General features: G+C 37.8%; 2 protein-coding genes across 9 annotated transcripts in view; one reads left to right on the top strand and one right to left on the bottom strand.

The window, feature by feature from the left end:
• The window catches only part of CAPZA1 (capping actin protein of muscle Z-line subunit alpha 1), a 48,395-nt gene extending 46,127 nt beyond the window's left edge, over positions 1 to 2,268 (bottom strand). The window contains exon 1 of the mRNA XM_060090271.1: positions 1,654 to 2,268. Within this exon, the coding sequence (XP_059946254.1) occupies positions 1,654 to 1,692 (39 nt within the window). The 5' untranslated portion in view covers positions 1,693 to 2,268. The remainder of the gene's footprint in view (positions 1 to 1,653) is intronic.
• ST7L (suppression of tumorigenicity 7 like) overlaps positions 1,262 to 22,053 on the top strand; it is a 68,140-nt gene continuing 47,348 nt past the window's right edge. For 3 of the 8 annotated variants that reach the window (XM_060090262.1, XM_060090267.1, XM_060090269.1), the window contains exons 1-5: positions 2,394 to 2,609; positions 4,317 to 4,399; positions 7,702 to 7,864; positions 13,214 to 13,268; positions 15,923 to 16,038. In XM_060090262.1, the coding sequence (XP_059946245.1) occupies positions 2,402 to 2,609; positions 4,317 to 4,399; positions 7,702 to 7,864; positions 13,214 to 13,268; positions 15,923 to 16,038 (625 nt within the window). In that variant the 5' untranslated portion in view covers positions 2,394 to 2,401. Of the gene's footprint in view, positions 1,628 to 1,671; positions 1,854 to 2,377; positions 2,610 to 2,696; positions 3,262 to 4,316; positions 4,400 to 7,701; positions 7,865 to 13,213; positions 13,269 to 15,922; positions 16,039 to 22,053 lie in introns of those variants that run through there. The other 5 variants (XM_060090263.1, XM_060090270.1, XM_060090265.1 and 2 more) reach the window with 5 other exon arrangements.

The raw sequence follows: 22,053 nt of genomic DNA, 5'->3' as shown, positions 1-22,053 counted from the left end.
AACCCTGTGTCAAAAACAAAAACCCAACACTGGTAAACTTAAAAGTTTATTACCTTAAATTCTTAGTGAAATTTTGCTGTAACAGTATTTTTGCTTAAAGTAAGAGGACCATCAGTTGGGCTAACAAATGTTTTGTTATCCCATGATTTTCACTGTAACTTAATTTCATGTGAATCATAACTGTTTGCCTTAGAATAAAGATTTTATTATAGTTTTCTCTCTAGCATAAGTTCACATACAGTGTAAGATGCCCTTCCCCCCCCCCAAATCTTATACATTTATGAGAATCAATTTCCAAGTATGAGAAAATCTAATGCTGAAGTGTTGTTCAACGGCACGTGAATATTTAGCACTTTCTTCAGCGTTTCAAAATGGCATGGCATATGTATGATATATCAAATTATTCTGTACAGAGGACTCTTGGATCATAAACAGTCCCCTTTGCCATCCCAATCTCTTTTATTAAAAGAGGAAAACCCCAGATACATTTACAGAGCATTCAAGGGTGTACATTTTGTAAAAACCACTGTGGAAAACAAAAGACATAATTCTTGTCCTATTACGAGTTATGTAATGAAAGCATTGTGATTTCCATGGACTCTCAAATCTTTAACATATTTACTGAAAAGCCTGACAAACTGTTAAAAAAGGTGTGCAGTTGTCAGGAAAAAAGTTATTCCACCTAAGGTGAAATATTCTCTTGTATTTAAGACACTTTTAAAGAAATAAGTGTACAAATTACTCAGTGGCAAGTTCAACTATAATCAAAAAGATACCACACTGGAGCACCAAAGAAGGCAGGATGCTTTGTCCAGACTTGAATGTGTTAACATGAAGTTTATGTGCTACATAAAACCTTTCTGGAGTTAAAAAGAAAAAATCATTGGCTAGTCTTGTTAACAAGAAATGGAAAACTATTTTTCAAAAATTATCGTTAAAAGATTGTAAGATGGAAGGGATGGAGTCACCGCGGGTGCCGTATACATACAATCAAGGGAGTGTCTACAGAGAAAAGAGTGGTGTTCAAATCCTGAAGCAAATGTCCCTGAGGCTTACACATTTATTACTGCGAATTAGTTCAGCCGACAGCATGTGGGAAAAGAGGTGTGTGTGGATAGGCGGCCAACACCTTAGAGACCTCTCCCTGTCGAGAAATCGTGACAGCAAAATCACTTCCTGAGGAAGGAGGAGCAAAAGGGAAGTTAAGAGGCCACCCTGACCAGGAAGTGACTCGCCCTAAGCTAGCCCCAATCATAGCTAAAGATGGGGGGATGGGGTGAGCCCCTGCGGCTAAAGGCGGTAAAATAACTGCTTCTTGATACGTCGCGACATCATCATCGCCCCCTCTCTTAAATACAAAAAAGAGTCCACAGTCACGATTCAATAAGGGAAAGTCTCTTCGCTCGCAGGAAGGCCACTGGGCTGTGCGTCAGGCCCGGGGGGAAAAGAGAGTTGAGGAATGGGGAACTGGGGCCACCGTGAGGCAGAGGAAAGCCCCTCAAGAGGGAAGCATCCCGACTGCGGAGAGCGTATGCCAGCACAGGCCAAGAAGCTTCTTTCTTCTGGGGGTACTGCTGGGGTTCCCACCGCAGCCGGGTCGGGCCCCCGTTCCCTGTCCCGGGAAGAGGTAAGAGAGAGAGGCGGACCCCTTACCTTCTCCTCATCCGACACCCGATCCTCGAAGTCGGCCATCTTGGGCTGCTCTGGCCCAGCCCGGCCCTGGCGCGAGGCAGGCCGGGAAGGAGGCCGAATGATGGAATCACAGCGAGGGCCGTCTGAAGGACCCGCCCGGAAACGCCGACCGCTAGGGCGCCATGTCAGTTACGGGCGTGGGTCCTGGCGCCGACGCCCCAGTAAGTCGGCGTGACTTAAATGATTTTAAGTCTAATATTTTTCTCACTGAATTACATTAATTTCCCCATTCATCTATGGGACGTTGGGAGCGTGCTTCGGCTGGTATTGGCGCCCGAGCTCCGGCCGACCAAATTGCAGTCGCTACTCCTGTAGATTTTCCCGGTACCAGTGCTCTCCATGGCAGCCGAGTCCAAAGGGCTAAGTGCTGCTCCGACTCTGGAACGCTCGGTGGCTTTTTCAACCCCAGGAATGGGATGGAAGGTGACCCTCACGCGTTTGGAGGCTAAAACACTTCACTCCGGGGTCACATCTTAGCCCAGTTCCTCCAGAATAGGTGCCGCTATCCGCCCCTTCCCTCCCTCGGAAGGAATAGGTAGCCCCAGTCCTGGGGCGCTCCTCCACCTTCCAAATCTTCTCGGTCCCCGTTCCCTGGGACTCTGAGCCTTCACAGAGGCCAACTTCAGGTCCGCCACTATCCCAGGATTCCCGACTCCCGGTTTCCTGCCCTTCTCCCCTCCCAACTCCCGGCGCCACCGGGAGCGGCAAGATGGCGGACGGTGACGGCTTAGGTGAAGCAGCGACTGCTGCGGCGTTTCTTCCTGCCCCTGCTCCCGGCCTGAGCCCGCCGCTGGGCTGGAGGGAGCGGCTGCGGGCCGGACTGGCGGGCACTGGGGCCTCGCTGTGGTTCGTGGCGGGGCTGGGGCTGCTTTACGCTCTGAGGGTCCCGCTGAGGCTCTGTGAGAATTTGGCAGCGGGTGAGAGGCCCAGAGCTCCCGAGGGACGGGCGGGCGTGGGGGATTGGGGGGCAGGAGAGGTGCCGGGGGCAAGGGCCAAAGGGCAGAGATTTTCAGTATCACTGGAGGGCTTCGCAGAATGAGTCGCTGTGTGCGACCGAGCGGGTTCTTTTTCTCTTGGGCCGCTACTCCGCAGCTGATTGCCAAACCTGAGCTGCAACTACCGGCTCCTCCCTAAAGCTCTTAAGGTCCGCCCTCTCTCCTCTGTCCTCGTTCACCCGAGGAGAAGCCACCTGATAAAATGTAAGCTTCAGGTGGTAGGGCAGATGAGAGCATTTTCAGACTTGAATGCAGAATTTATACACACCTTTTGATTCTCCCGCCACTCAGCTGAGAGAACCCACACCCAGACAATAAAAATCTGAAAGAAACCAACACGATCTTAGCCAGCCATTCTCATGTTTTAAAATAGTTTTGTCAGGAAATAGTTTTCGTGATATTTTTGTCCGTTCTCTGTTTTAGGCTTTATCTTGAGTAATAAAATAGAACAGTACAGGAAGTAAAGAGAAAGAGAGCCACAAACAGCAGTGGGTTCTTTCCTTAGTTCGTTCTTTCAACATTTGTAGAGAGCTTGCTGTGTAGTGTGGGCTGAAGTTACAAAGACGTATAAGAGGTGATGATTCCCTTGGATTCTGCAAATATTATTCTTTAGCTGTAGCCAGGACAGAGTGGATGGGAGCCAGGGCTTCTTACCATGTCATTACAAATTGGCAACCTCAGATTAAAATGGAAGTATTTTTGTTATGGGATGATTATGACTGTCAGTATTGTGTTTTATTTTTCTGTAACAAGAGAAGGCAAATGTCCCCTTTTCTATTCTGTGAAATGACATGAAAGACTGTGAGATAATGTTCTGAAATGTTTTGGACTTTTTAAGAACATAGTATGTAAATTCAGATGCAACTAACACACTAAAATAAGCTAGATAAATTGGCCTTCCTAGACTGTTTGAAAAGCTAATTTGGTGTTTCTGTTACAGGTTAATGAAGTGACTACTAATGGTTTGTATGCTCAGTGAAATGTTATTCACTGAGTTTATCATTTTTTTTACATTAACTAGATACACCATTTAGATGAGAGTCAATGACTTTACAGATTTTTATTTCTTTCTAAAACCCAAAGTATTTATGAGACAATTACTTGAAGTGAAGAATGTGGTCCAGGTTTTCAGTGAATCAGGTTTAGGGAGCTCTTAGTTTGCTATTCTTTTTGGGTTATTTTGCCTCTGTAGCTGACATCAAATACACACAGTTTCCTTCCTTCTAATTTGAAACACTGGTTTGTATCTCACCAAAATAATTAGGAAGTAGTTTTAATCCTCCTTTGTAACAGTATGTTTGTTCATATTATCCTTATGGAATTGCAAAAGTTCTTGTCTAAATTATGATATTCCTGGTTTTATTCTCAACAGCAAGCTAAATGATCTCATTTTGATTTGCTTATTTAACAAATCAGTAGTGTAAAATCCTACGCTTACATATGTGAAGGCATTTTGAAGATGTGATACAATGAGAATTTAAAGTAGCTTTTTAAAAATTACAACTTTCTCAACTGAATCTCATACTAGATATTAATACTACTTATGTCCCTCCACTCATAAAGACACCTGCATATTTGTAACTTGGGTACTTATTTTTTTAACTTTGATTTTTTTATTCTTTTTGGCAGTGACAGTATTTTTAAATTCATTGACGCCCAAATTCTATGTGGCACTTACAGGGACATCTTCTTTGATATCAGGACTAATATTTGTAAGTAGTTTCCATTTCCTTTGTGCTTTGGTGTTTATCTCAAAATCAGATCTCTTTAAATAGTTATTATAATAATTAAAAATACTTATAGATCAGCATTCTCAAAATTTTTCACATTCTCAAAATGTGAAAAAACGTTTAAAAAAACACTGCAACTTCCTCTCCACTTTTAGAGATCGATAGTATTCATTTGCGTATAAAAGACTTGTATGTTGGGGGGGTGTAGTGGGAGGTGGGTTGTGATCTAAATGCTTGCAGGCTCGGCTTAGTAACAAAAATGAGTAAAATTGGCAGAGTGTAAAAATTGAAATTTTTATTTACTTTGAAGACTGGGTAATCTGGACAGTACATACTCCTTCTAGAAAAGGCTAAAGCTAACTGTTGCCATGTAGACTTGCAGACCAGTATTACCAGGTCTTCCAATTTTTTCAGACGATTTCAAGAGAACCTGGATATAAAGTTTTTATATAAAATCTTCCAATACTTTAATGTTGGCAATATCGGGCAGACTAAAAATTTATCCGTCTTGAATTAGGCTTATAGGCTGCCAGTTACCTTCTGTTTAAGAGCAGAGTTTGGGAAACAGGCTAACCATCACTTTAATTGTATGACTTCAAGAAAGTGAATTAACTTTTCTAAAGCTCCAATTTCCTCATCTGTACACTGGAGATAATAATAGTATCAACTTGGAAATTCCTTGGTGGTCTAGTGGTTTAGGACTCAATTAATTTTTTAAAAATTAATTAATTTTTAAAAAATTAATTAATTAATTTTTGGCTGCATTGAGCCTTCGTTACTGTACGCGGGTTTTCTCTAGTTGTGGTGAGTGGGGGGCTGCTCTTCCTTGCGGTGCACAGGATTCTCATTTCAGTGGTGTCTCTTGTGGAGCACGGGGCCTAGGGCACGCGGGCTGCAGTAGTTGTGGCTCGTAGGCTCTAGAGCGCAGGCTCAGTAGTTGTGTTGCACGGGCTCAATTGCTCCTCAGCGTGTGGGATCTTCCCGGACCAGGGCTTAAACCTGTGTCTCCTGCATTGGCAGGAGGATTCTCAACCACTGAGCCACCAGGGAAGCCCCAAAGGACTCCACACTTTCACTGCCGAGGCCCGGGTTGGATGAGCCACCCGGTGTAGCCAAAAAAAAAAAAAAAAAGTATCAACTTCATAGTTATGAGGATTAAATGAGATAGTGTGTGTGAAAGCTTGCAACAACATGACATACACTAATGAATTTTGGCCACGTTATTCTAAGAAGTGCCACAATAAAGAAACCTGTTTAATTCAGCTTTCCCTTGCTTTATTTAACCAAGCTATCATTTTTATTTTAAAAAGATTTTTTTAAATTTTATAATCTTTATTAACATCCCTGGGAACTAGTGTTTCATAGTATAAACTTTGGAAAAATACTGCTACAGATAAAAATCTTAGGAAGTATTATGGCATGCATGGCCAATGAAATTTTTCTGTATTTTTTTCTCATCTCTAGGTGGTGCTCTATAACTATAGTAGAAATGTAAAAATAATAGCATTTATATTGGAGTGGTTTTTTGTTTTGTTTTGTTTTTTTAAATAGGGACGAACACTTGACCATTTTGTTGAAGTGAAATACCGGATGAGAAAATTTTTTCTCTTGACTTAAAAAAAATTATTGAGGAATTCTGGGTGAAAACTCTGTTATTAAAAGCCTCAAAATTTATTGATTTATAAAGCCTACTCATAATTTAGCATATTTTGTCATAGCATATAAAAATCTAAATAAAGAAGATAAACTATCTTTAAACAGCTGATGTAGTAGAAAAAGCATTGGTCTTGGAACCAGCAGATGCAGTTTTGAGTCTTGACTCTGCCATTTACTATCTGATGACTTTGGGCAAGTCACATGAATTCTGAGTCCTAATTTCCTCATTTATAAGGAGGGGAGAAAGCTTACATTTATATAATATATAACTTGCATATGTAATATGTAAAAGTGTTTAAAATTTGTTGTTACTTTTTTTTTTTTTTTGCGGTACGCAGGCCTCTCACTGCTGTGGCCTCTCCCATTGCGGAGCACAGGCTCCGGATGCGCAGGCTCAGCAGCCATGGCTCACGGGCCCAGCTGCTCCGCGGCATGTGGTATCTTCCCGGACTGGGGCACGAACCCGTGTCTCCTGCATCGGCAGGCGGGCTCTCAACCACTGCGCCACCAGGGAAGCCCTGTTGTTACTGTTTTTAAACCAACGTTTTAAACTGACAAAACTTAAGAATTCAAGTAACATTTTAAAGGTTAAACTGTGTCATTACCCTTGAAATCTTGATGAGTTTTTATTAGCAAAGTTTATTTATAATTTCTTTTACCACCTGAAATGAGAAAGCTAGCTGTGCTGCTTGTGTTATTTCTACCTGAAGAGGTAATGTGCTTGGAAGCTTGAAGAATAGCAACAAAGCCAGTTGTTTAATTATTACGAGTAAAAAGATTACTCTGAAAGGAGAATAAAAGAACCAATGGGAGTGCATAACATAGCTTTCTGTTCTGTGGAATCAGGAAAAGTTCCCTCGGACATGTCATTTAAGCTCAGACCCAAAGGAGCCAGCAAGGGGAGTTGAAAAGGCTGGAGTATCCGAATATGAAACATTCTGCTCATTCAACACAGCTGCTTTTTGATTCCTCTTCTTATAACAATGATAAACCATGGAAACAGAAAGAAATGAATATCCTGATTTTTAAATGGTTCAATATGGGAATCAACTTGACTCTTAACCTACATTAATAATACTACCAAATACTGGAGTAGTACTTTATTTTTTAAAAGCACTTACAATTCTTGTTAACCATATTTACTAGATAGGACATTGAGGCTCTGAGAGGTTAGAAGTTAACTTGCCCAAAACACACAGCTAATATATGGCTGAATTGGGAGTCAAATGTGGGCATTCTAACCCTAGTCTAGTGGTTAATCCACCATGCTAGTTGTTTCAAAATTTGTCTTTTAATTATGCTACAGATAGACTAAAATGACATTGTAATGTAAGTTACATTATTTATAGCTTAAACACGTCTTACTGTTTTTTTAATGCTTTATTTACAGACGTATTTCTTCTAGTGTTGCCTAAGCTTGTCTGAATTTCATTACAAAGTTGTAAAACATTTTACCTTGGCTTGGCATGTGTCATCAGGGAATCTTGTGTTTGGCTTATTTTTTGGAAGGAGGGCACGTTTCAAATGCTGAATTAAACAGGAACATCTTGAGAGAATGTTTTGATTTGAGGTCATATATCTGCTGATTAATTCTATTTTAAGTGAAAGATGTTTTCTGTTTGTCACAGATATTTGAATGGTGGTACTTCCATAAGCACGGCACATCTTTTATTGAGCAAGTATCTGTAAGCCATTTGCGACCACTGATGGGAGGAGCAGACGGCAGCATTTCAGAGCCAGGTTCTCCTTCCAGCAGCAGAGAAAGTGAAACCAGCAGACAGAATTTGTCAGGTGACTACTACTGACTTAATGTGTGTTCAGAGCTGTATTGTTAAGGTTGTGTTTGGCTGTGGCAGATAGAAAACTCATAACAGTAGAGAGCAGTTTGTCTTTCCTTTAAATATAGGTAATCCATGGCTGATATGGAGAGCAATGATTATCAGAGACCTAGACTCCTTCTATTTTGTTTGCGACCATCTCCAATGCAGTTTTTCCTTGTGGTTCCAGACAGTTGCTCTGGCTTCAGCCATCATGTCCACAGTCTAGTCATCAGGAAGGAGAATAAGCCAGGAGAAGACGCTTTCCCCACACCCCACCCCACAGCAACCAAGGACACTTCCGAGCAGTGTCACATACTATTTCAACTTACTTGCTACTGGTCAGACCTTTGTCATATAGCCAGAACTAGCTGTAAGGGAGGCTAGAAATTGTAATCATTTTCTCAGTGTATATATGCACAGGTGATAAGGGGATATTATTACTGTAAAGGAGAGAACAGAGACAATTAGCCATCTCTGCCAAGAGAGCGAAGTTAGGAAAAATAGTTTTTCTTCTCAGTATATTTACAAAGACATCAAAATCTGTTATTCATGTATGGATAATCTGTTGTCATACATAAACTGTAGACTATTCCTCTATATGTATCTAGTAATTATGCAATTAGGAAAGTAAAATATTTGAAGCCAGATAGAAATGACATTTTTGGATTATTGTTTCTTTCATGTGGTATAGGTTATAGTCATACAGTTAACTCATACAAATGAGTTAATTCTGCAGAATGTCATAATGTCTCATTTGTTCAGTAAACCACTAGAGTTATATTAATTTAGCAGAAAAATACTACCTGAGTGCAGTTGCTGGCACTTTTTAGGTGTGATCAGGGAAAGTCTGTAAGAAAGAACTGTTTAAACTGAGCCCTAAAGCTTGAGTGGGGGACTTCCCCAGTGGTGTAGTGGTTAAGAATCTGCCTGCCAATGCAGGAGACGTAGGTTTGAGCCCTGGTCCGGGAAGATCCCACATGCCGTGGAGCAACAAAGCCTGTGCACCACAACTACTGAGCCTGCGCTCTAGAGCCCGGAAGCCACAACTACTGAGCCCTCGCACCACAGCTACTAAAGCCTGCGCACCTAGAGCGCATGCTCCACAGCTAGAGAAGCCACCACAACGAGAAGCCGACACACTGCAACGAAGAGTAGCCTCCACTCACCACAACTAGAGAAAGCCCACGTGAAACAACAGAGACCCAATGCAGCCATAAATAAGTAAAAAAAAAAAAAAAAAGCTTGAGTGGGTGTTGACCAGGATTAGTAAGGATGAGGTTGGCAGCCATTTAGGAGTACAGGAAGGAATAATGGTAATTTTCTCTCCCCTACTCCTTTCTCCCCTTTCATGAAATAATTACGGAACTCTTAAGAATAAGGCATATTAAGATGAATATGAGGGACTTCCCTGGAGGTCCAGTGGTAAAGAATCCACCTTACAATGCAGGGGACACGGGTTTGATCCCTGATCAGGGAACTAAGATCCTACATGCCACGGGGCAACGAAGACTGCGTGCCACAACTACTGAGCTTGCGCACCTCAACTAGAGCCTGCATGCTGCAAACTACAGAGCTCACACGCTCTGGAACCTGCATGCCACAACTACAGAGCCCATGTGCCTTGGAGCCTGCGCACCACAACTAGAGAAGAAAAAACCCGCACACCGCAACTAGAGAGAAGCCCGCGCGCCACAACGTAGATCCTGCATGCTGCAACTAAGACCCCACGCAGCCAAAAATTAAATAAATCAATCAATAAACAAATAATAAATCTTAAAAAAAAGATGAATATGACATAGATCTGTCCTCAAGAAGCTCAGAGTCCAGTATGTAAATAATTATAACAATAATGCATTATACAATCTTATTCCCTATTGTGAGATTGAGTATACCATTGCATAATGAAAGTGAAGATAACCTTAAGAACATTCCAGCTTAGTATAAGATACAGACGTATAAATAAGTGATGGCAAAAGATACAAAAGATACTTTTTTTTTTTTTTTTTTTTTGCGGTACGCGGGCCTCTCACCGTTGTGGCTTCTCCCGTTGTGGAGCACAGGCTCCGGACGCGCAGGCTCAGCGGCCATGGCTCTCGGGCCCAGCCGCTCCGCGGCATGTGGAATCTTCCCGGATTGGGGCACGAACCCATGTCCCCTGCATCAGCAGGCGGACTCTCAACCACTGCGCCACCAGGGAAGCCCACAAAAGATACTTTTATATAGTGTATAGAAGATACTATGGTGATGAAAAGAGGGAATGGTCAGTTATTCTTGGAAGGAAGGCCACAAAATGTTTCACAGAAGAGATGCATGAGTTGACCTCAGAAGTGAGTCACAGTTCTCCTTTGGTTCCACTTTCTCTCCCTGGGTAACTGCATCTCCTTCTATAATATTGTCACCCACAGACATATATTGGGAGAACCAATGTTAACTTTCTTTCCCCAAGCTCTCTTTTATGTTCTAGACCCACATTTCTAACTCTTTGCTAGAAATCTCCACCTTTGATGGCCCTAAGCAACCCTAAACTCATTCTGTCCAAAGTGAAACTGCTAATTATCTTCTTTTAGTAGGTACTTTCCATAATCCTAAAATCTATTAATTTCCAAAATAGAAACCTTTGAGTTGTTTTAGATTATATCTCTTGTTTCCCCTTCCTTCTCCAGACTATTGACCCTCATCGTATGCTATTGATTCCCCTAAAAAATTACCTTGACTGTATTTTACCTTCTTTTATTTCAACATTCAGTGTCCCATATGTAGGCCTTAGATATCTCTTTCCTGGACTATTGCTGTATATCCTAACTGGTTTCCCTGCCTATGATACTTCTCCTTTTAGTACATTCTCTCCCCTTACTATGTAAAAAAGTGGTTCTCAAATTTTTTAGATTCAGGAATCGTTTATACTCCTAAAAATTATTGAGGACCTCAAAGAGCTTTTGTTTATATATTGATTATATCCACAATATTTACCATATTAGAAATTAAAACAGAAATTTAAAAAATATTTATTTAGTAGTTATTTTTAAAATAACAGGAAACCCATTGCCTGTTAACATAGTTCTATGAACTGAACTGTGTCTCTCCCCCACCTCAAATTCATATGTTGAAGCTGTAACCTCTAATGTAACTATATTTAGAGGCAGGACTTTTAGGAGACAATTAAGGTTAAATGAGGTTGTAAGGGTGGGGTTCTAATGTGATAGGATTGGTAGCCTTAGGAGAAGAAGAGAGATTAATTTCTCTCTCCACTATGGGAGGAGACATGTGAGGACACAGGAAGAAGGCAGCCATCTGTAAGCCAGGAAGAGAGCTCTCACCAGAACCTAACCATGTTGGCACCCTGATTTCAGACGTCCAGATTTCAGAACTGTGAGAAACTAAATTTCTGTTGTTTAAGTCACCCAATCTATGGTATTTAGTTATGGCAGCCTGAGCTAATACACATATCATGAAAAATAATTATATTTTCCAAAACGAGAAAATTTTAATCAGTAGACTGCCATTTCTTTACATTTATTTAAATCTCTAATATCTAGCTTAATAAAAAATTGCTTATTCTCATATCTGCTTCTGCATTGTCTGTTGTGAAATGTTGTTTTGCTTGACATCTATGAAGAAAATCTGTTCTCACACAGATATGTAGTTGGAAAAGGGAAAAGTATTTTAATAACCTTTTCAGAAGTTTGTGGATATTCATTTTCAAAACAACACCAAAATTTACTGAGGTACTTTCTTAAAGTTTAGTTGCAATGTGGAATCTGAAGCTATACCAGTTAACTTTTCATGTTCTGTACATTAAAATCCCTTGGTGTCCCATTTTGAATGGGTCTTTCACTTATGAATAATTTTATAAATCATGCATTGGCCATTTGGAAAACACTCATTCCCTGAGTTATACATGTCTTCCAAATATTGAAATATTGTATAATTTTTAAAAATGACATTTGTTAATATCACCACTAATCTCACAGGAAAGCCTTTAAGTTGAGAAATTGTCAAGCTCATGGTAACTGATACAAGTTTTTCAAAATTCTAATATGTACTTGAAAGCTCAAGTTTTATCATTGGCAGCAAATACTGTTTTTTCTTTCTTGAATTTGACAGACTCACTTTGTTCAACTTTGAGAAAATGTTTGCCAGGTATCTGTCTGAATAATCATAAGTTTGTCTGTTAGTGACTCAAGTAAAAGTGAGATTCCATGAAAAAAAAAAGGGCAGTCCAGCTCAAAAAACAATTGCTTATACTGGAGACAACCATCATACTTGGTTGCCTTGTTTACTGGGGTGGGGGTGAGGAATCCAATGACCACTACTTTAAAGTACCAGCAATTTTACCAACCTTTGATTTGTACCGTTAGCCCAACTTTGCAGGACTGGGACTAGTGTGAGGCAAGTCAGGTGCTTGGGGCACAAAATTTAAGGACGCCCTTACTCTCAGGGTTGGGTTCAAGTCAACAAGTTAAAAAGGCAAACAATGTCTTAACATTTATTATGAAATGAGTTGTTACTTTGCAGTTCCATGAATGATACTTTGAGAACTGCTGATCTAAACAAAGTCCTGATATTTGTTATTTTTCTGTTTATAAACCTTTGATGGCTTCTGATTGACTAAGGATAATGTCTAAACTCTTTACATGGTATGTAAGCCCCTTCATCAATTTCCCCCAGTCTATTTTCCAGCCTCATTTACAGCTCTCCCTCTCACCTTCTACCATGTACTCTAACCTAAGTATGCTGTGTGGTTTTCTGATACTTCTCTGCTTAGAATGTTCTTCATCTGGCAACCTTCTACTCATTTTTACAGTGGTTCAAGTTTAAATGTCACAACCTTTCTAAAGTCTCCCCTAATTTCTCCAGAACAAACTTAATCACTTCCTTTTTATCTCTTGGAACAAAATATCTCTATCATAGCACTTATCACACAGTGTAGGTGATAGTTTACATAACTAATTCTCATGCTACATTTAATTCAGTTAAGTTAGTTCCAAGTGCTGTGGTAGGTTCCAGAAGTACAAAATGAGCAAAGTTTTAAAAGCTCATATTTTAAAGGAGAAACTGAAAACCAGATAGTCACATTGTAATATGGTAAGTGCTGTACTTGAATTGTGAACCAAATGCTATGGAGACAGAAATAAGGGAATGACTAGATTTAGTTGTACACTGCGTGACAGCAGGGGTGATCCATGCCTTATTCATCTTTGTGCTATATGTGGCTAGCACTGTACTTAACATACAGTGACTATACATGTTGACCAAATTAAGATTTAACTACATTTGATTAAACCGTCTTATTTTCCCCCTTTTTCTCTTTGTTTTTTAGAATGCAAGGTATGGAGAAATCCTCTAAATCTTTTCAGAGGAGCAGAATATAGGAGGTATTACATTTTTCTTTCAGTATAATTATGGCGTTGGTTTTAGAATAAAAGTATTATGGAAAAATTTATTTTTACAAATATATCACAGCTCTTCTAGTTGGAGATACTGATATAAGGTAAAATGATTAGCCCATGGTTTAATTGGCAGCATCTTGACTATATTTACTTTTATAATCATGAGAAACATTGCATCAAACCATATGTTTGTGATATAAGTATACATTTGGCTCTTGGTTTATGGCAGAAAGCCTTTTCAAAGAATTCATGAGATTGAGAAAAAATTGCAAATGTCAGCATATTCCTGTGCACATGTGCTCAATTGCAAACTTTGATGATTCACTAGAAAATATCAATCTGAATGTGAATATAAATTTCATTTGTGCAACGGTACAGAGCATAATATTTTTATATTGTATTTTGTATTGCCTTTCCCTAGCTACACTATTGTGTCCATTTCTCTTCTGGTTTTTATTCTAAATGAGAAAATGACTTGAAATTTATGACCAAAGATACTTTACTTTTGTTTTGAAAGGGCTGTGTTTTACCTGGAGGTAGACTGGGGCATGTTATTTAATTCATTGAACAAGAAACAGTTTATGTCTACTATGTATTGGCACTATGCAAAATGATGGGGATACAAAATAATATGGCAGTAATCCCTGTGCATAAGTACTTGATAGCGTAGGACAGTCACATCCTGGGAAGCCAAAGCTAGGCTTTTATGATAGATGTCATTAGCCTATATTAAGGGATTCTGCAAGAAACAGGTCCTTGAACTTCTCACTGTATTTATTTAAAAGTTTTTAGGCTATTCTTGTTATCTTATAGTATCTACTTCATGAAAATCTTAAAGAGGAATTTCTTATCTTAGTATAACGAACTCTTAATGCTTCTTTTTTGAATGATTAGTTTGTCTTAATGTAAAAGTCTACATTGCACTGGTAATCATTGTGTGGTTCTAGGAAGCTTGGAATCATATCGTAGCCAACCTTTAACAAGTGTATAGAATTCTTTGGTATGAGCCATTTTATGGCCCAATCCTTGTTTTACCTTACTGAGTCTTTTAAAATTTACTGCTAATTTAAGTTATTGATACTGTGCATGTGTTTTTTAGCTGCTTTAAATCATTTTGGGATTAATGTAGATCGTTCATTTTTTTAATGATTTTAGAAAGTATACCAAATTTTGCTAAGTGAACAAGGATTTACTTTTTCCTTTTTCTTCATGATAATTTCTCCTAAAATAGCTAAAAACTTTAAATAGCGACTTTAAAGGCAACTTATACTATTAAATAACTTAAAATCTTTGATCATGTATATAAATAACACAATGTGCTTTTAAAATGCTTTTTCTGATTATAAAATATATACATATTCATTGTAGAAAGTTGGAAAATAAAAAGATGTATAAAAAAGAAAATAAAAAATCACCTTTTTCTACCACTAAGTGATAACTGCTATTAGTATTTCCATCCAGTCTCTCTTCTATATGCATATACAGAAACAAAACTTGAACATCATAATATATAAAATTCATTATGTGTGAATTTACCACAGAATTTCTTCAAAACATGAATTTCTTCAAAAACATGATTTTTAATAGTTGTACTTTATTCTATTATATGGAGGTACCATACATAACTTACCTACTGCTCCCCTATCCAGGTCACAGGTTATATTTCACTGTTAACATTTACTCTAGAGGGATGGCTTTATATATAAATCTTTAGCCACATATATGATTATTTCCTTAGGGTTGATTTGTAGCACTGGAATTACTGAATCAAAAGGTGTGAACAGTTTTTCCCCCCCTTCTTCCCCCCCTTTAATTTTTCCTTCTTTTAATGGTGGAAAATTTCAAAAATAAACAAAAGTAGAGAGAGTGGTATAATGGGATTCCATATACCCATCGTCTAACTAGGTGTGAATATTTTTAAGACTCTTGATAGATATTATCTAATTGATTTCTGGAAAAAGAAATGTAAATACCAATTTATATTTATAACAGCAATATGTGTGAGTCCCACCTCACCCTTGACAATATATATTTGCCAATTTTATAGTTGAATAGTAAAAATTAGTTATTTTAATTTGCTATTTGTTAATTACCACTGAGATTGGATATTTTAAAATGTATTTATTAGATAGTTTGTTACCTGCTATTAATTATTGAGGGGTTTAGGGGGAAATGAAAGGTAAAATTTCTAATTTAGTAAAATCTGAAAGAAGTTTTTTTTGCCTTTATGCTTTGAAAATGCTTTATCATCTTGATATCTAGTAAAAATTCACTTGTGTTTTCTTCTAGTTTTTTTGTAGTTTACTTTTAATACTTAATTCTAATTCACTGAGAATTTATTTAAGTATACTTTAAAAAGTATATATTTAAGTCAAATTGTTTTATCCCTTCAAATTCAACTTTGAAGTACTGTTTGTTGAATAATCTAGCCTTTTCCGTTTTGGTTCTTGATGTTTTATTATTGTACTCTAAGTAGTTTGGATAGGTTATCTCTTTTGTTTTATTGATTATAATAAGCTTTTGAAACATCCTGAAATAAGATTTGTAGCAGTATATTTTTGAATTTTAAAAAGTGTCTGTTGTAGCAGACAGATGCTCTCTCATGTTCAATTTACATATTTTATTGTGTTTTGGTAAAGATACACTTGGGTGACTGGTAAAGAGCCACTTACATACTATGACATGAATTTGTCAGCTCAGGACCATCAGACCTTTTTCACCTGTGACACGGACTTTTTACGTCCTTCAGACACAGGTATGTGTCATATATGTTCTTGGGGTAAACAGTAGTCATAAAAATTATTTTTGAAGTTTTTTAGAGTTATTTATTATACAAAGTTATTTGGCTTGGAGTTGTTTGCATCATTGATAAAAAACCCAGATTAAATTGAAACTAATTATGATTATAAACTAGGTTATCGTACTTTTTTGTCTTTTATAAGATGAAATTTAAATTCTTTATAGAATTTAAAGTATTTTACAAAAATTAATTAAATTGCTTCTTTTATTACTTAAAAAACCTTTCAGATCAAATACAGCAATTGCTTATACAGAGAACAGTGTACCCAGTTTTGGTTGGGGAAGTTAACACCTATAATTACACATTAAAAAAAAAAGAATAAGGCAAAGTTAAACATTGGGGCACAGCATGTAGAGAAAAATGGGGTATATTTTATTCCAGTCATAAGTCAGAGATGCATGTAAAGTGGTGGAAGATCATAGAAATGTCTGTGTTTAGTTTTCTCTAATCTTCTCTGTAGAAGTGAGTATAGAAACTCTTAAATGTTTGGCTTAAAGACAGGGATCTTTATCACAACTATTTTGACTGCCCTCTCCCGCCTTATCTATGCTTCTACTTTTATCCTTCAAAATTAAAAGTCTCATTCTCTGGGAAGCCTTCCCTGATCTTCTCTGCAGTTCTACAGTACTTAGTCCAAACCTCACTTTTATAATAATTTTAGTTAATTTATTCAACTGTAAACACTTATTTCCTAATTTATCATGTTGTTTTAATGTTTGTCCTCCCTAATAATGTGTGAAACTGTGGAAATTAGGGACTATATTTGTCATCTTTGAATCCCTATCATCTAGAACACTGCCTAATATACTGTAAATATTAATATTTATTCTTTGATGGAAGTATGAATGAATGAATAGCCTTGGTGTCACAGATGTCTTAAGCAATTTCAGTAATAATAGCTAACACTTGTATAACACTTATTATGTGCCAAGCACTGTTCTAAGCAATTTATATGAAGATACTAATTTAATCTTCCCAATCACTTCATGATATAGGTACTATTATCAGCCACATTTTAAATATAAAGGAACTGAGGCAAAGGGGAAACAAGTAACATGCCCTAAATCACTTAGCTAATAAATGAAAAAGCTGGGTTTCAAGCTCAAGTTTGGCTCTTAACCACTATACTATTACTGCTTCTACTCATCACATTGATAGGCAGAAGAAAATCACCAACAATTAGGGTCTGAAAAACAGCCAGTTTTCCAACATTGAAGTGAGTTCATTGAGCTATATCTCTGCTGCATTAAATATATTCAGCATGTATAGTAGCAGGAAACCCAAGGATTTTTGGTATGGTGACATAAAATGGTTTAATTGCAAATCAGAGAAAAAGGAATTGGTGTATGTTTATATGCTTAATGTTTACATTAATGGCAAAAGTATAATGTTAAGAAAATAATAGCAGTGGAAAATCAGTATTGTATGTTAACTATGAGGACTAAGGTGACTCTGGATATTAAGGCTTCACCTCCCTCTCATGGGCAGAATTGCAAACCTTGGCAGGCTTTTCAAATAGCAACAATGGCTATCCACTAAAGCTGTGGTCTTTAAAACATTTTTGTTCACATACCTCCTAAAAGAATTTTGAAAAACTATGTATCCCTTCACACATTTTTTTTTTTTTTTTTTTTGTGGTACGTGGGCCTCTCACTGTTGTGGCCTCTCCCGTTGCGGAGCACAGGCTTAGCGGCCATGGCCCACGGGCCCAGCCGCTCCGTGGCATGTGGGATCCTCCCGGACCGGGGCACGAACCCCCTGCATCGGCAGGCGGACTCTCAGCCACTGCACCACCAGGGAAGCCCACCCTTCACACATTTTTAACTTGACATCATAAGGTTAAATAATTGCAAAGAATGTGATTTTTAACATATTATAAATATAGACATTTAAAAATAAAACTAAAATACTCTATATTTGAATGTATTTCAAGGAATCTAATGACGTGATATCCACCATGATCCATTGAAAAGCACATGAACAAATACTCTAACAGTAGTAAATTTTATATAAGTACTTTTTCTTGTTGAACTCATATCCATTCCACACCTCTATATGATTTTATTATAATTATTTTATGTTTGAGAGTTTATTAATCACACTTAAATACTTTTCCACAATAAACAGTTTTTGTATAAATTTTTAAAATTTTAAGTTTCTTTTGATCATAAAGTTCTAAATGGAATCATGTACTTTATATTTTTGTCAAATCCTTGGAGCTACATATTTGGCTCTTCAAACTTTGGAAAGAGTCCTCCATAAAACCTAATTGGCTGGGTGAGTTCTCATTGTCATTCCTGTCAACTAAATCAGACTTACTTTCTGACAGAGAAGTCTGACTTCATTTTTTAATTTGAATAAACATGTTAACATGCATCCCTATGACAACCATCTCTCTTCTGAATTCAGATTCTAAGATAGAAAGATAGATAAGTCTTAAAGCCTTGCCATGAGCTTATCACTTGGCCAAAACAAGATTCCACTGCCTTTATTATCCCTTACTAATGCTTTCTTTGCCTTATTATGAGGGTACCTTCCCTTAGGAGCAATGCATGCTTTGATAGTAAGGGGAGAAAGGGTGCTGATAAATGGAACTGATAAAAATTATCACTCCCTCCCCACTCTACAATATACTTGAATTCAGAAATTCCAGGGGCCAGAATACTCTATTTCTAATGCTGAGCTTCACTGTTAAATAAGTAAATGGCACAAATCCCTATTATAGGTTCCTTGATTAAAAATGGTTCCTCCCAAACCCAAACTTTGAATTGTCCCTTGAGGCACATGGAGATCTTTACACTCTGGGGCAATGTACCTTGGAAAGATTCAGGATGGGTGAAAAGTAAACTTTTCTTTTGTAAAGTAGGAAAAGGTAATATATCTTTAGGGGATGCAGTGAGTCGGGAGTGTATGTTGGCTAGGAAAGGAAAACCAGCATGACAGACCAATCAGAGGAATATTCTTCAGGTAGATCAGTTATAGGAAAGAGTCATATATAGTTGAAGCTTTAGAAATTGATTCTCTTAAAACCGTGTGTCCCATTTTGGTCCTTGCAAAGTTTCATGTAGTACTTGTAGAGGTATGCATAATCCCAGTTAAAGACTGAACTAAACCTTATCCACAAATGATCATCCAGAAATGGACTGTTGGTTCCATATTGATCTTTTCAGATACTCACATAAAGATAATGATTTATGTCTATAGTTTTATATTAAAAAAAGACAAACATACCTATATATGTGATGTGACAAATTTCTCTTGACTCTTGTCATCAGTAATTACTAAATGAGTAGACTTTTTAAAATAAATGTATTTATTTTATTTTATTTATTTTTGGCTTCATTGGGTCTTTGTTGCTGCGTGCAGGTTTTTCTCTAGTTGAGGAAAGCTGGGGCTACTCTTCATTGTGGTGCGCGGGCTTCTCATTGCGGTGGCTTCTCTTGTTGCGGAGCACGGGCTCTAGGCGCTCGGGCTTCAGTAGTTGTGGCTTGCAGGCTCTAGGGCACAGGCTCAGTAGTTGTGGTGCACAGGCCTCATGGCATGTGGGATCTTCCCGGAGCAGGTCTCGAACCGGTGTCCCCTGCATTGGCAGGCGGATTCTTAACCACTGCACCAACAGGGGAGCCCTAAATTAGTAGATTTTTGTTCTTATTCTATTGATTTGTTTATTTAGGACAGTAAACAAACATATTCTCAGGGCCAGCCAGCAGTGTTTTTTTGGATAATTTGCTTTCATGTTTTTTTTTTTCAACATTTAAAAAAATCAGGAGATTTAACATTAAACTCCAGATTTACAATTTTAAGTTGGGAAATATGGACCTGCATTTCCACTTGGCAGTAATTAGTTAGACCTGAGCTGTGACTCTCTTAGACAGTGCATGTGCTTTTAGTTCACTTATTTATGTTTTCTGCCTGGTCTTAAGGCATTTATATTTGTGACCCATGGTCTTGGGTTGAATGGTAGTCTCCTCTGCTGGTTAGCATATTAGAATAGTATTTAACTTGAAAAACAGATAAATTTGATTGAATTGTTAACTGCTTGTGTTATTTTTTAAGCATATCGAGTATTCTTAAAGAGGACAGTTAAATACTAAATGAGCATATTGCTTTAAATTATTCCTAAACCTTGTTTTAGAAGGAAGTATATTCCTTCCTCTACTTTATTTCCTCTTTCCTCATTGGCTTAGAACTGCATTGGTTGTGAGGAATAATAAGGCTGGATAGAGCATTTGAAAACATGAGAATAGGAAAAAATGCTTAATGGTGGATTAGATGACCTTACTAGAAATAGAAGAAATGCAAATGCAAATGAGATAAGTTTTCATGTTTTAAATTAGCAAAGATTGATACTACTCAGTGTTGCTAAGGGAGTGGGGAAATAGTTACTCTCCTGCACTGCCTGAAAAAATGTAAATTAATACAGTCTCATTGAGAGGAGTTTGGAAATATATATCCAAAATCCTTTAAAAGATGCATTCAGGGCTTCCCTGTTGGTGCCGTGGTGGAGAGTCCGCCTGCTGATGGCAGGGGACACGGGTTCGTGCCCGAGTCCAGGAAGATCCCACATGCCGCAGAGCGGCTAGGCCCGTGAGCCATGGCTGCTGAGCCTGCGCGTCTGGAGCCTGTGCTCCACAACGGGAGAGGCCACAACGGTGAGAGGCCCACGTACTGCAGAAAATAAAAATAAAAATAAATAAATAAATAAATAAAAGATGCATACATTTTGCAACCATTCCACTTCTAAAAATGAAATATTTGGTCAGGTTTGCAAAGATAGGTGTTGAAAGATGGTTATCACAATATTTGTATATTAGCAAAAAATTAATTATCCATCAAAAGAGAACTGGTTAAATCAATTACTATATATACTTAATATGCTAGAGTACCAAATAACCATTTAAACTGTTAATAAAGATTCAGTGTCAAAATTTAACCTGAAAATATCATGTAACTTATAGAAGAGAGCCTCATCATCAAAAATGGCAAGTCAAATATTATACTTGATTTTTATGTAATATTTTAATGTTTAAGCAAAATGTTATTCTTTACCTAGTCATTATCAAATGGGTGCTGACTTGCATCAATTTGTCAAGTTCAGGAAGCATTAGCTGTCAGCTAGCTGGTGACATGTTTGATATGAGAAATGTATTTTTGTTACCCAAGTAGAATATATTGTCTCCTTTTCTAAGCCAAGACTAATATTTTGTTTCCAAAGGAAAACTCAAACATTTTCCACATTATTCTTTCTGGACAGTTGTAGGTTTTGTTCCAAAAGCAACATTCATAGATTCTCTATTTTTCTTATCGAACTTGAAATAGGCCAGATAGTTTCATGGATCTACTTTGTTTGTTTAGTTTTTTTTTTAATTTTTATTTATTTATTTATTTGGCTGCGTCGGGTCAGGTCTTAGTTGCGGCACATGGGATCTTTGTTGCGACACACGGGCTTCTCTCTAGTTGTGGTGCTCAGGTTCCAGAGTGTGCGGGTTCTCTAGTTGTAGCATGTGGGCTCCAGAACGCGCGGGCTCAGTAGTTGCGGCACATGGGCTTAGTTGCCCTGCGACATGTGGGATCTTAGTTCCCTGACCAGGGATCAAACCTGCGTCCCCTGCATTGGAAGGTGGATTCTTAACCACTGGAACTCCAGGGAAGTCCCTGTTTGTTTAATTTTTAAGAAACTTTGCTTAGTGTGAAATTTTAATTTTGGTGCAGTAAATGACAACAAAACTAATATTGTTATTCCAGAGAGATCCTAATTCAGGCTTTTCTTGACTCTTAGTAGAGACTGACATTCTCCATAAATATACTATAGTCTAAGTTAATTCCTTTTTACCCCCCTTTTTATACAAAATGCAAATTCAAACATTCTTCATGGATTGAATCATTGATTAAATAAATACTGTGTTTTTTAAGTTTTTTGTATATTTTTAACAGTTCCATAGAACCTTTTCAAGAGGATAAAGGAACTAG

The sequence above is a fragment of the Mesoplodon densirostris genome, chromosome 2 (genome assembly GCF_025265405.1).
Source record: "Mesoplodon densirostris isolate mMesDen1 chromosome 2, mMesDen1 primary haplotype, whole genome shotgun sequence".
In the NCBI taxonomy this organism is placed as follows: domain Eukaryota; kingdom Metazoa; phylum Chordata; class Mammalia; order Artiodactyla; family Ziphiidae; genus Mesoplodon; species Mesoplodon densirostris.
This window is presented reverse-complemented; position numbering and strand designations above follow the sequence as displayed.